This window comes from Austrofundulus limnaeus, unplaced genomic scaffold (genome assembly GCF_001266775.1).
Source record: "Austrofundulus limnaeus strain Quisiro unplaced genomic scaffold, Austrofundulus_limnaeus-1.0 Scaffold265, whole genome shotgun sequence".
Lineage (NCBI taxonomy): Eukaryota > Metazoa > Chordata > Actinopteri > Cyprinodontiformes > Rivulidae > Austrofundulus > Austrofundulus limnaeus.
Window position 1 is genome coordinate 419,744 of NW_013952667.1, and position 13,937 is coordinate 433,680.

Consider the following 13,937-nt stretch of genomic DNA (forward strand, 5'->3'; position numbering starts at 1 on the left):
TTTATGAGATAAAGACAATAAAGGTTCAGCCCACACAGTTAATGTGTGGGCTGTGAAACATGTCTGAAAAATAACAAAAGGACGGTTTAAAAATGCAGTGACAGGAAATTAGAGAATGATGACCCCAAGAAGTTGGAGTGGGTGTTTAAAATCAACTTGAGGGTCTCAAAAATAGAAAGGCTGGCTCTGTCTCTGCAGAAACATGCAAACGCAAAAATGATAAAAGGTTCTTGAATCAAGGCTAACAAAAAATCAGCCACTGGCAAAAAGACAAGAGAAAGAACAGAACACATGAAGCAATGTTTTATCTGAAGGATAATGACCTCATCTAAAAAAAAAACACAATGTAAGTTTTTGGGACTTGGCTTCATTAATCAGCAGCACAGCAAGAGAGGAGAGATGAAATATTCTAACCTGATCTGTCAAACATATTCTTCATTCTTATCAAATGTTCAGGTTGATGAAGAACAGACTTAAAGCAGAGAAATTCCTTCATAAACAACTAAAAGTTTTGTGAAGTTTAGGGGGTCATTCGAAAAGTCTGCTTTTGTCTAAAATTCAGACTCTTTATAAATACAAAATAAATTTCCATAAAAGTTTCCTAAAATTCTTGTTCAGCTTCTTTTGTTTGCCCAATTATGTTTGCATGAATCTATGGATAACTGTACACCCCGTCAWGCTTTACTGTGGGAGGAATGAATTTACATTCTTGCATAAAAATGACAGAAAAACAAACACCTTCATTTTTAAGTTGTTATTTATGATGAGAAAAATACCGCCAATATACATAATAGTTATAAATTTGTCTCAAAAACAAACAGAGAGGGGAGGATATTCTGTTTCAGGCCAATAATAAACTCATTTATCCACTTGAAAATCTGCTCCTTAGAGCACAAATCCCTAAATGTTGACTTCATCAGTCCCTCTGTGTGTTGTGGTTTCTGTCTTTTTTTTTTTGCCATCCTGTTTCTGTTTTTTCTCCACTTCTCCTCCTTTCTGTCTGTCACCCCTCTTGTCCCTCTCTGCCACTCTGAATGCTGCATTTCATCTTTCTTCACACTCTTAGACCCTCAGGCCCTGACTTTTACATCAGGCCATCAGACTGGAGCACCATTTAGACCTCCATATATAGGACATCTGTAGCTCTGTGTTCATGACTTGACATTTGTACTTGTGTGTGCTTTTGTTTTAAGGTCTCTCTGATCTTTTTCTCGGGGGGGGGGGGGGGTCGTCAGAGCAGGACTCAGTGTCCACAAGCATCACATCAGTCTTAGACAACAAAGCTGGTGCTTCAGAAAAAGAGTCAAAACCGAATAAAGACACAGCCCAAAGCAGTCATGTTTCACTTCTCCTGACAGCTTTATTCCCTGTTTTGAAAGGGATGTTGAATTAATAATAGAATAACTCWGGAGATTTGTTTTTACATTCACTGTAGAAAGTTATCAAAATGTGCATTTTAACCAATTTATGAACCATTGTTTTAAAAAAAACATTTACATTCTTATCAGCACAAGAAAGAGTTCATATTTAAAACTGACATTTTACATCAAACCTAAAGCAGCATGTTTCAGGGGGAGAACAGCAACGCACAACTCTGTGATGTTTTGGTCCTGGGCTCCTCAGATCAATAAAGAACAAGTTTCCCTGTGCCCAGAGACAGATACGAAGCAGAGCAGCACTTCAGATGTTTGCTCCATGTGAAATAGCATCACTGCTGGACAAGTGAGAGCAAATAGATTGAGCTTAAACCATATATGTGTCAGTGGACCTGAAATTTTGCATCACAAAACGCCCTTTTGAGCTTCTTAAGAGCTACTAGAAGAATGGAAACTAAAACTAAAATAAGAAACTCGTGTCAGCCTGTGTGAATACTTTAAATAAAAATAATGTTCATTTAGTTTTGCTTTCATATAAAAACTGTATGTATAGTTTTGGATTAAACAGAAACAAATTGAACCCTGGTGATATGTTCCCGATTTAGCACTTATATCCAACAGGGCTATAATTTGTTAGTAACAATTATTTTCTACAGCTTTAGGATACAAGGTGGTAGACAGCAATCATTCCTTCAAGGACAGCTACTTTCCCTTGGCCTTTAATGGCCTGTTTCACCATATATTGCTTCACTGTGTTATGGTTCAATGAAGTCATTAACAAGTGTAATCTTGTAGCAGTCTGCTGTGTTGACGTCATCATTATTATTCAAACAGCAATAAATAATATTTGATCAACACAACAATTCCCTTGTTATTTGGAAACCCTMATTTCCATGGACTTGTGGTCGGCCCAGCAGAAACACTTAAGACAGAACTACTCGTCTCACTCATGTCTGAAGCTAAACAACGTCCCCTAAGAATTTAGAAGAGCACTTGAAAAGCACAGGCTAGTAATATATTTAAAATTATTTTTAGTTATTTAGCTTTAACCCTATCAGTTGAACAGACATTTTTTTACTGAATAAATTCGAAAACATCCCCTCATTGAAAAAAATAAAATAAAATAAATCACTGTCTTACTTAAATCACCAGACTAACAGTAACACCGCAAAAGCTTTGCTAGATTTATGTCTTAATTAAACAAAACCTGTTTAAAACACTGAAAATGTTCTTTAAATTGTTTATACACTGCCCTGCCAAAAAAAGTCACCACCTGGATTTAACTAAGGTCTATGATGTGGGGTTGCTGCAGGTCAGGTTCAGGTTCAGCAACAGTTTGTGCTCAAAGAATGAGGTCAGCTGACCTGAAGATACTGAATGACCAGGTTATTCYATCTATGGATTGTTTCTCCCCTGATGACACGGGCATGTTCCAACAAGGCCAGGATTCATCGGGTTTGAATTGTGAAAGAGTGGTTCAGGGAGCATGAGGCATTATTTCCACACATGGATTGGCTCCACAGAGTCCATTGAGAATCTTTGGGATGTGCTGGAGAAGGCTTTGTGCAGCAGGACTCTACCATCATCAATGCAAGATCTTAGTGTAAACTTAATGCAACACTGGGTGGAAATAAATCTTGTGACGTTGCAGAAGCTTATCGAAACAATGCTGTAATCAAAGCTAAAGGCGGTCCAATGAAATATTATAGTGTGTGACCTGTTGTTTTCTGGTGGCAACTTTTTTTTTCCAGACATTATGATTATTCACTTGATTTTCATACAAACTGAAAAAAACTTACCAAGCTTTTCTTCCTTTAGCAACCCTTGTTTTATGTTTGTATGAATTTTTCAGTTGGTTTAAGAGCAGCATGGACAACAATAACCAAGGCTAAAATAAAATCCAGTTCAAGGTGTACTGAATACATTTTAAGCTGCTGTGTGTTTATTTAAGAAAAAAATAGACGAGATTCTGAATTACCCACTCAGATGAACAAGGGGAGGTCAAGACATGAGAGGACTGAAGGAGGAGAAAGGTTATCATAGTGAACACAAAATAAACAAAAAAATTAATTCTGACAGAAAACTTGAATTTACTGAGCAACAAAACACAAAAAAGCCTATTTTTATTAGCAGTAATTCTGAATGTAAAAGGTGTGTAATAGTCACAGGGGTCCTTGTATCATCCACTTATGATCCATACAGTAAACAGTTGTACCATAAATAGATCTGATTATTATTCCTACAGTTAGAAAAACTTCTTCAGTCCCTCTCTCGATACTAGAAAAGTGTTTCTGTTTCTTTTAAGGACTCAACCTTTCAAAATATTAACATCTGAGGTTTCTGTCAACTCATATGAGAAGCAAACAAGTTAAGACTTTTTTTCTCAAATGAAAGTCATAAAACACCCATCCATCCATCCATCCATCCATCCATCCATCCATCCATCCATCCATCCATCCATCCATCCATCCATCCATCCATCCATCCATCCATCCATCCANCCATCCATCCATCCATCCATCCATCCATCCATCCATCCATCCATCCATCCATCCATCCATCCATCCATCCATCCATCCATCCAGTATCTTTAATCCACTTCTTCCTTTCTGTGTCACAGGGATCACTGTTACCCAGGACCAGCAGTCCCACCTGTAAAACATTATTTTAAACCTTATAAAATAAGCAAACAAATCAGCGGTTTTGTTTCATGAGGATGTTTGTATGATTCAACTGCATTAAAATAACAGGAGCCTCATGGTTGCATCAGAAAAAAAATGCTATCACAAAGCAGCCAAAACCTGTTATCAGGGACAAACACGTTTTGTGAACTTTTGCTCTGCTTTCTGTTTTATATTGTGCAGTTATTCACACAACAGTCTGATTATCTGAAAACACAGAGGCAGCAGCATGTGACTGTAGCACATGCTGCACTTCCTGCAGGAATAACAACAGTGTAAATTTGTCTACAGTGTAAAATATAATAATAAAATTAGTCTTAAAGTGAATTAACACTGTTGAGATTGAAGCAGTTTTACGATGGCGGCATTTCAAATTGTTCTTTGTCCCAGTTAGACTACTCCGATCATAAATCTGGTCATAGTTAGACTTTAATTTACCAACATTTTAAAAGCAATCTTAAGCTGCATCACAGTAAATCCTCATGCACTTTCCTCATTGCCTGCTTCAAAAAATTATTATCCTTTCGAAAGTTTTATTTTATTATGAAAAAGGTACAATACGTATTAATTATTTACTAGTGAAAACAGTTCAGTTAATCGTGTGTTACCTTTCCTCTTTGTGTAACTTTGTGTTTATGTCWTTGTGTAAACAAGATCGTCTGAGTCCTCCGTTAGACATCCAGCTGGAGACCCTCAACTGTACGGCATTCAGTGTGCGATGGAAGATGCCCCGAAGACACGTGAGCACAATCACTGGATACAAGGTACTCACAGAGACAGTTTGAAATAAAGGGATACAAATATGCTAAACAACGTACAATTAGCTGAAATATTTTTAGACTGTTTCAGCTGTTTCCATCGATTTGCTGCACTTTGTCAAGGTTTGTGATAAAACTCACCACCCCTCAAAAAACTCTGTAAGACTAACGGAAAAAAAGGGTGATTTAAAAATATATATGTTTTTAGATTATTTTTTATCACATCAAGGAGTTTTTTTTAAAAAAGGACAGAAACATCAAATCCCCACTTGTATCTTTCCTGAGTGGATGCTCATTTTTTTCTGCATGGCTGCCACAGACTGAAGTGCCCATCAAGCTCCTCGTTCAGGAGGATGGCCTTGAGGGGGTGGGGGTGGGGGGCATTTTCAAACTTTATGTGTTTGAATAGAACTCCTCCACTGCCAAATGTGTATATTTTTCTTTTGTGCAAAACTGCCCTGAAGGATGTGTCCTCAAATATTATTTAGTGTTTCATTCCAAGTTGAACTCCTCATGAAATCCTGAATTACTTCTTGGTGAAGACATAATCTTTTTTTCAACCAAACATTTTGCTCAGCTGGAGTTGTGTATTGTAACTGGAAGTGGACTGCTCTCATATTTTATTGTGTTTTTTTGATACATTTCGACATTTGCAAATAAACCTGTTTTTCAATTTTACATGCCATGCCAAAAGTTTCAGTCTTACTGTTCTTTCCTTGTTCCTTATTTTTTTGTTTTTCTTTCCTTTTTACAGTTTATTCTSAATGACTAATTAATAAATGTAGCTCAGTATGATTGGGTGAGCTCTACCTTGGGCCATATGTTTGCTCTAAGAGGATTAGTTGAATACCTCTCTTTCCAACAACTCGGGCATTATACCATGTCGGCTGTTTTGGTAGTTTAGAAACACCCGTATTTTAACAAATATATTCATATTTATTGTCAGGCTTATGTACACTGTTATTATTAGATGTTTATAATAAAAAAGAAAAGATTAAAACATCGTGAATACGTATTTATTTTTGGCTGTCCAGGTTTTTTACACAGAAATAAAGAATAGTCGTCCAGTCGGTACATCATCCTTCATGGAGGTGCCCCTCAGTTTGGACATGTTAACTACTGTAAGTATTCCCTAAAAAGTCATTTTCACATCTTTGCTTTTTGTTTAGAGATAGCAGAAATTGCCTCTAACTCAGCATGGTGTTGCAAATCAGAGGGCTATTTATTTGTTTTACTAAACTGTGACTCTATGCCATACACATCATGGGTGCCTGTGCTGAACCTGAACAGAAATATGAACAGGTTCATTGGCATATCAAAGCATAATTATCATTATTCATTGCAACAACAAAAAGAACAGTCACCTCTTTGATCCCAAAATAAAAATTGTGGCTTTGGAATCATTTCTAATTCACAAAGTACATAAAAATCTAATGAAAAGTTTTTCATTATGTGGTGACACATCATGCAGTAACATTTTCCCACTAACATCACTGCTCTGATGTATAAATTTGACTAAAATGATTAGCTAATAACTTGTTTGAGCAGACAAAAAAATGGATTGTGGTTACTTTGAAGCAACTCAAATCTCACAAATGACAACGATGATGTGGACGTAAATAATTTAACATTTTCTGTTTCTTACAGGGACAATTTAACGGGCAAGCTGGCTTTGTGAGTACCAACCTTATTCTTTCTTTTTCACCGACTCTCTACGGTCTGAATCCGGAGTGTCAAACTCATTTTCACTGAAGGCCACACSAACGTCATGGCCGCCCTCAAAGGACCAGTTGTAATTCAACGCTTCGTGTTTAACTTCGACTAAACACGAAACGTCACGTTTCTCGTCTCATCGGCTGAGCACCGCTAACAAACAACTGAGCTTTACCTGGTATTTCCTGCATAGAAACAGCATTTTACGTTGTTCTCTTATAAACAATAAAAAGTACTATATGACTGACTAAATGTAAAATAAATAAATAAATACAGAAATACTGCTAAAAGTAAAACTAAGAAAGTTATACCCACTGTTGTGGTGAGTAGCTGCCATCTTGAATTCTGAACTCTCCCACTTTGATAAATCCCACAGGAGGAGTGTTCCGGTTAAAATGTATGAGCAAAAGTAGCTACCGGCTACTTTTGAACTGCACCTCCACCTTGTGGTGGGATGCCATCATTTCACTGGCAAAATAATCGACGCAGTTTGTGGTCAGTGCTGGCTTTAAGACATTAATACATCATTGAAGCTCTTGAGGGCCACATAAAATTCGGTGGTGAGCAACATTTGGCCCATGGGCCTTGAGTTTGACACGTGGCCTAAATCAGTGGTGTCCAAAGTCAGCCCTCAAGCACTTTTTAGGTTCAGCTGTGTTGAACCAGAGCAGCACCTAAAACATGCAGGACACCAGCCCTTGAGGACTGACTGTGGACACCACTGGCCTTAATGATTCTGCTGCTTTTCAGTGTTGGTTTAAAATACCTAACATGATCCTTGTCTTTGATGCACTTTGTAGGACGTGACCATTGGTAACCTAAAGATGAACGCTAAGTACAGAGTCAGTGTTGGAGCATATGGATGGGCAGGGGAGGGCAGACCCAGCATGCCCAGAGACGTCATTACTGCTTCCCACGGTAAGAACACGAAACTTACAGCAGATAACCTTTTTTTCCTTTTGTCTCTAGTGGATTTCAGTTTTTTTTTCTTCATCAGAAATGTGCATGCCCCCATCACCCCCAACTCAGCCTGCTGTCATGGCGGTATCGGACACAGAGCTGGCGTTGTCGTGGCAACATGGAGAGAGTGAAGGAAGCGCACCGGTTCTTCACTTCCTGGTGGCTTACATCAGGTCAGTCGTGACTGATCAAACAGTTGCAAAAAAAGGCAATTAATGCTGTTTCAGATCAGATAAACATTCATATAAGAACTCAGTTCACAAACGTATACGTCACCTACATCAGTCTACCATTTTGTACAATATAAACACTAGTTGTGTTTCCATCAACKCTTATTCATACACATTTTGAAGTATCGCATTAGAAAAGCTGGATGGAAACAGCAAAATTCACAAAAACTTCCTGAATTTTGCTAAATAGTTTTTTATGCTTGCTCGAGGTGGTTTTCAGATTTTATAAAAAAAAGAGTTAATGCACAAATGGGGAGATGGAAACACATTTGCAGAATAAGTTCTGACATTTACTTCACATGGTTGATCAGCTGTTCCCACTGTCCAACAATTCTACCTGCTGCTGCAGCTGCAGCTGGACCTTCCTCCCATTGTCTGTGTCTTTATGGATATTCCCATAACATGAAAGAAATTGTGTTGATTTTTCTACGTCTCCAGACAGCATGTAACATTGTCAATAGTTGTTGATATGACAGAATAATTGCAACTTTCCCAATAGTATCAACACTTTCCTGATAACTCGTCTCCATTGTCCTGAGATGTGTTTCCCTAGTTTGCAACTTTACTTCCTGTTTACTACAGCTGTGTGTAATGCCAAGGTCTGATGTAGTTACACTTTGCGCAGCCTGGTTGATTCACTCCAAGCCARYTGATGGAAACACATATGATTTGCATTTTCTCTTTTGTTGTCTTTTTTCAACATTTTAAAATTTTGCTCAAAATTCAAATTAAAATTGGATGGAAACATGGCTACTGTATGAGAGAAAAAATATCTGATGAGGCCTTGAGAAGAAAAGCAACAAATAAAAAGCAAATGTTTTTCCAGGTGATAAAATGTTTGCGTTTGGAAAGGTTTCACTAATAAGAACAATTTAATGATTAAAAATATGATCAAACCCAAGAATTTGAAAGATACTAAATGAGACGTTTTACAAATAAATTTAGAAAAATGACACTCAAAAAGGGATTGGATGTTGTATTATTGCAGCAGTTCAGATTATATGTTTCAGTTTGGCAAAATACTATTTGAATATTGACTATTAAAATGAACTATATACTGTATATATATATATATATATATATATATATATATATATATCCTTTTAACTTTTTTCTCACTTTTCTCCTGAGGTTAGGCTAAATTGTACAAAGTGATGGAAATGTTGGTGGTTTTACAGAGGAAAACAGTTATAAGTGAAGTTATATAAGCTACAATGTTATTTCAAAAGACCAACTTTTGCCTAATTGCAATAACCTCTACAAAATTGCTCCATGCGACTGTTCTGTTTCATTTTTTGATTACATGACATGTTGCATGGACCCTAAATATCCACCCAGGGTTGTGTTTTTATGCACTGTTGGACTAACTGCTGAAAAAAAATATTGTTTGCTAAATGTACAAATATTAGACAAATTATTTGGAAAATTAAAACTAATCTTTATTTTCATTGAAATGACTGTTAAACCTAGGTCCTATGACTCAGTAAAAATAACTGTAAATACTTTATGTCAACTATTTGGGAAAACAATCTGTTTCTTCTGAGGATTCCTGCTCTCTTGTGATTTATGGATCTTAAAACTGGTCACAAAACTGTTGATGAGTTAACTTTGAATCATTAAATTTGAACTTCAATAAATCGATTCAAKAACATATTTATCACCCCTCTACATGAAAGCTGGCAGGTGATAGGCATCCCTTCATGAAATTCTGCATTAGTCATGAGTRTGCATTAGCCTATTGCTTTGGAAAGCAGCACATTCATGAATAATCAGCCTTGTGCACCAGAGACAAACAGAAAACACAGCTCTCTTTGGGAAGGATCTGAATTTTTGCCGGTCTGTTCAGTGTAGCCACTTGTGTTTTGACATAAGGGTCAGTTGGGACATGAGAAAGAATGAGTTTMATTTTCCTTCTATTAGTTTTCAGCCTCACATGCACACAAAGGAGCTCGCATGTCTAGACTGTAGAGTCAAGGAAGCAGATGTCACAAATGGGCAGTTTGAAATCCTTTGATGGATTTCCATACATCRATAACCAGAAAAGTCAGTTGTACGTTAAAAAGTAAATGTTTAAATATACATTTTTGCTGCGCAGAGCTAAATCCCTCTGAAACAAACATGGAAGAAAAACGCAGAGAATCTGTCTCTTATTGTGAGAGAGCAAACATGAATATGTCTGTTTTTTTTGTATTTGGGGACATTTTTCTCTCTGAAGGGCTGTCTTGGCTGCAAGTCTTTTTCGCCTCACATCAAAAGAAGCCGTCCTGAAAAGACACATTGAAAGTTCAATTTCAGTCACAGTAAAATAAATAAATAAATAAAAACGCGTAAGCAGCATGTTATTGTTCTGTTCTTTTTTTTTCAACTGTCTTAAAAATTGTTAAGACTGTTTTCTTTCTTACTCAGGCCAGAAATGGACACGGAGTGGACATATATTCGTGAGCCTATTGAGACGAACTCCATGGTTTTGAAAGGGCTGCTCCCAGACACAGAGTACCAGTTTGTTGTCCGAGCTGTCAACATGCACGGAGTAAGCCCACCCAGCCACATCAACAACCCTGTCCGAACACTTGGTAAGGCCAGACGCTGATCTCTGAGCCAACTTCACATCAAAAAACAACAATAAACATAGTTTTAGTTAGCTTTACTCACTTAAATTTTTTTTTAAAATTCTGGTTAGTTCGAACAAATTTGATAATTATGTATATTTTGAGATGATAAAAAATAAATCCTGGTTTCCTTCAGCTGTCCAACATGCTGCCAAYCAGTATAGAGTTTGAGTAAATTTGCTGTTGAAATTCTATGACTTGGTCACAGATTGTTAGTTTTGTGTCACTGAGTCTGTGGGACAAAGTTCCTCAGTGAAAAAAAAAAAAAAATCAAAACAGACTTCTTTATGATTATTGATGATGATTACAGCAGCCAGTGATGTCACTGATGAAAGTTTRAGGAGTGGTCATGACTGGCTGATGTTAAAACTCACATTTTTAGTGCACACTTTACACAGGTACACGCACAATATATGCACTATGTTTTTGCACAGTTTATTAATAGAAACAGTAATGAAAAACACTTACATCGTCAAACAGAATCTATTCACACTTTTAGGCCAAGTTAACTTAAAACCACACAGGCTGAGTTAAGTGATATAAGCTATTTGAAAAACAAGTAAAATGTTTATTATGAAGTTAATGAACATTATGAAACAAACCAAAATGAGTAATTTTAGGGTAACGAAGAAACAAACTCAGTTATTCACCAGCATTGTTTCTCAGCAGGGAATAAAGCCGGTTAGGGACTAAAGTTTTATCAGACAGGATTAAGGATGAGATGCCAGACCCCTTTAGTGCCYGTCCAGACTAATGCAGACATTCATGCACACAATGTTGCCAATGCTTGAGTGAGCAGCAGGGGTGGGATTGATTGACTGACCTTCCTTGTTACTCTCTCTGTGACAGGTTTTTTTAAACCTTAGATATTGTGCTGATTAAGAATGACTGTTACACAACAACTGATTTGTTTGCAAGGACTAGCCCCCCTCCCCCACACTCTCTGTGCACTACGCAGCATTAATCAAACAGGTTTTAGGTGGTGCCACTTGGCAGTTTAATCTCTCCATAGGCTCCAAAATGGAGTTTCTCTWATGCACACAGTTACAGTTAAAAAGTCCATTTTTTGTCACTCCAACACATAAAAGTTTGATTGTAAAACATTGTAAAATTAAATATTTACTTTGATGAGGGTCCATCACCTTTAAATTAACTACACAWACTGTAACTAACCACTTCGCATAAAGTCAGTTTCGACATATACAACTTTTGTTTAGACGTGCCGATAAAAGAATTAAGTTTCTTTTCAGTGTTTCCATTTTAGAAGCAAAATATATACAGCATATAAAAAGTAATGTGCTGTACATTATGTCCATTTATACATTTTAGCTTCTATTTTTATGCTTTTATTATTTACACTTATAGCACAAAGTGTAATTTTAACAATCAGCTCTGATGTTTGTTACAGGCACATCAGATGTTGGCAGCGGGGATTTTAACCTTTACGTCACAAACTCCAGAATTGAAGATGAAGATGGATTTGACTTTGATGACTCAGATTACGATGTTTTTATTGAAGAGGTGCATTCTACAGTATATATAAAATGTTTAATACGCAGCTTTCATGACTATAAGACAAATGAATATACAGTAGATTCATTAAGCTATTTGTCTGTATTCTAGCTGAAGCCATTTCCAGGTATCAGCGACGCTGACAAGAAGTCCCAGCTCCGTTCACACCCTGGACCGCCATCTGGTCGAAACGTCGTTTACCGCATGAACACAGAAAACCGTCCAAATGTCACTGATCAACCATTTTCTACAACCATCTCCGCAATCCTCCTGGACTCCACAGATCTGGTTTTGTCAGTCACCTCTGAGCTGAGTAGTACTGACACCATGACTACTGCTCCCCTCACCACCAGCAGGTGAACATTGTGATGAGGTGGTTAGCAGTGTTACCTTGTAGCAGGAAACTCACCACTTTTACTGTCTGTGAGTTTAGATTGTTCAGTGATTCTAAATTCACCAGAGGTATATATGATCTGTGTTGGTCCTGTAATGCAGTGGTTCCCAAACTTTTCAGTTTTTGACCCACAAAATAGTAACAGAGACCTGTGCCCCCAACTATTTTTGGATGATAAACATTTGTATCAGGTCAACTAAACATGGGCATAGTAACAATATTTTTATACTACATTTATCCACTTTAAATACACTAACCTCACTCCTTTGTAACAACCAAGGCAAAAATGTAATTAATTTAGAAAATCTTTTCAGGACCCCACCTTGATGTTTCGGGACCCCACTTTGGGTCCCGACCCCAACTTTGGGAAACACTGCTGTAATGGACAGGTGTTTTCTAATCTAGAGATTGCTCAGATAGGCTCTGACATGAACACAAAGCAGTTGAAAATTATTTTCTATTGTATTTTGGTGAAATATACATGTCAGTTTGACTTGTTGTTAATATCAGCAAAAGAGGGAAGTGCTTGTCTCTTAAATGGATTGGACATAAAAAAAAATCAAATATTTCCATGAACTTTTTCGTTCTTTCAGAAGACTGACCTAATCAAACTTTTATTCTTTCCAATTTGCCTCAGCGTTCCTCTGTCCTTCACCACCGGCAGCCCATCCATCTCCGCCTGGCAGGGCGAGGTCCCTCGTGTTTACGACCAGAGCTGTGACGATACCGTGTGTCCTCCTGAGAGTTTCTGTCTCTCTGATTCTGAGAGCGGAGGCTCGCGCTGCCACTGTAACCTCGGCCGCAGAGGCGACACCTGCTCTGAGGGTGAGGCGTTAAACAAAGAAACATTTGTCTAAACTTCATTTTAGTTATTTGTTTTTATGATGAACTAAAAGCATCTCTGTGCCGTACAATTGGAGGTGATTTTATACACATATTGACAGACTGAACCGTTATGATTCGAATGGAACTGTTTAATGTTTTAGCTCTCATTCAGCTGATATTCTATTCACATTTTATTATGTTTATGTTTCTTCTTCTTCTTCTTTAGTGATAACAATAAACTTTCCCAGGTTCTCTGGCTACTCTCACATGACCTTTGAACCCTTGAAAAATGCTTATCAGACCTTTCAAATTACATTAGAATTTAAGGTAAGACGTAATATTTTTTGACAACATTTTTCGTTTCTGCATTATTGAGGAAAATGTATTTAGGATGTGCTCTTTTTAACAGGCAGAGGCAGAGGATGGCTTACTGCTTTACTGCGGTGAGAACGAACACGGTCGTGGTGACTTTACTTCTTTAGCTTTGGTTCGAGGGAAGCTGCACTACAGGTGAAGCTTTTCAGAATAATGTACATTTGGGATAGCAGATCCTGACTACTAGAAAGTACAACTACTAGATTTAGCAGTTTGTTTGTTTTTTTAAATCAGCCTTTTAACCCCTAACCTATCCTGGCCCTTGCCTTCCTACACAGTTCTAGTTTCCCTTCACTGCTCCGTTTGGGATTTCACCCATAAACAAGGATTTCTCCGGTAGAATTTCAACCCGGCCAATCAGCAAACAGAAGGAGGTGTTGTGAACGACGTCGATTTTTTGCGCTGTTTTAGCAATGGCAGTGGAGGAAGTGAATGAAGCCATTCAGTCTGTGTTGACAAAGCTTACAAATTAAATTAAATTAAATTAAATTAAATTAAATTAAA

General features: G+C 37.3%; 1 protein-coding gene across 1 annotated transcript in view; it reads left to right on the forward strand.

Moving 5' to 3' along the window:
* The window catches only part of egflam (EGF-like, fibronectin type III and laminin G domains), a gene marked incomplete in the record, with an annotated part of 23,845 nt that overhangs the window by 906 nt on the left and 9,002 nt on the right, over positions 1-13,937 (forward strand). The window contains 10 exon segments of the mRNA XM_014020786.1: positions 4,712-4,821; positions 5,850-5,936; positions 6,463-6,489; positions 7,329-7,446; positions 7,526-7,661; positions 10,125-10,291; positions 11,736-11,848; positions 11,951-12,195; positions 12,871-13,058; positions 13,285-13,385. Of these exon segments, the coding sequence (XP_013876240.1) occupies positions 4,712-4,821; positions 5,850-5,936; positions 6,463-6,489; positions 7,329-7,446; positions 7,526-7,661; positions 10,125-10,291; positions 11,736-11,848; positions 11,951-12,195; positions 12,871-13,058; positions 13,285-13,385 (1,292 nt within the window).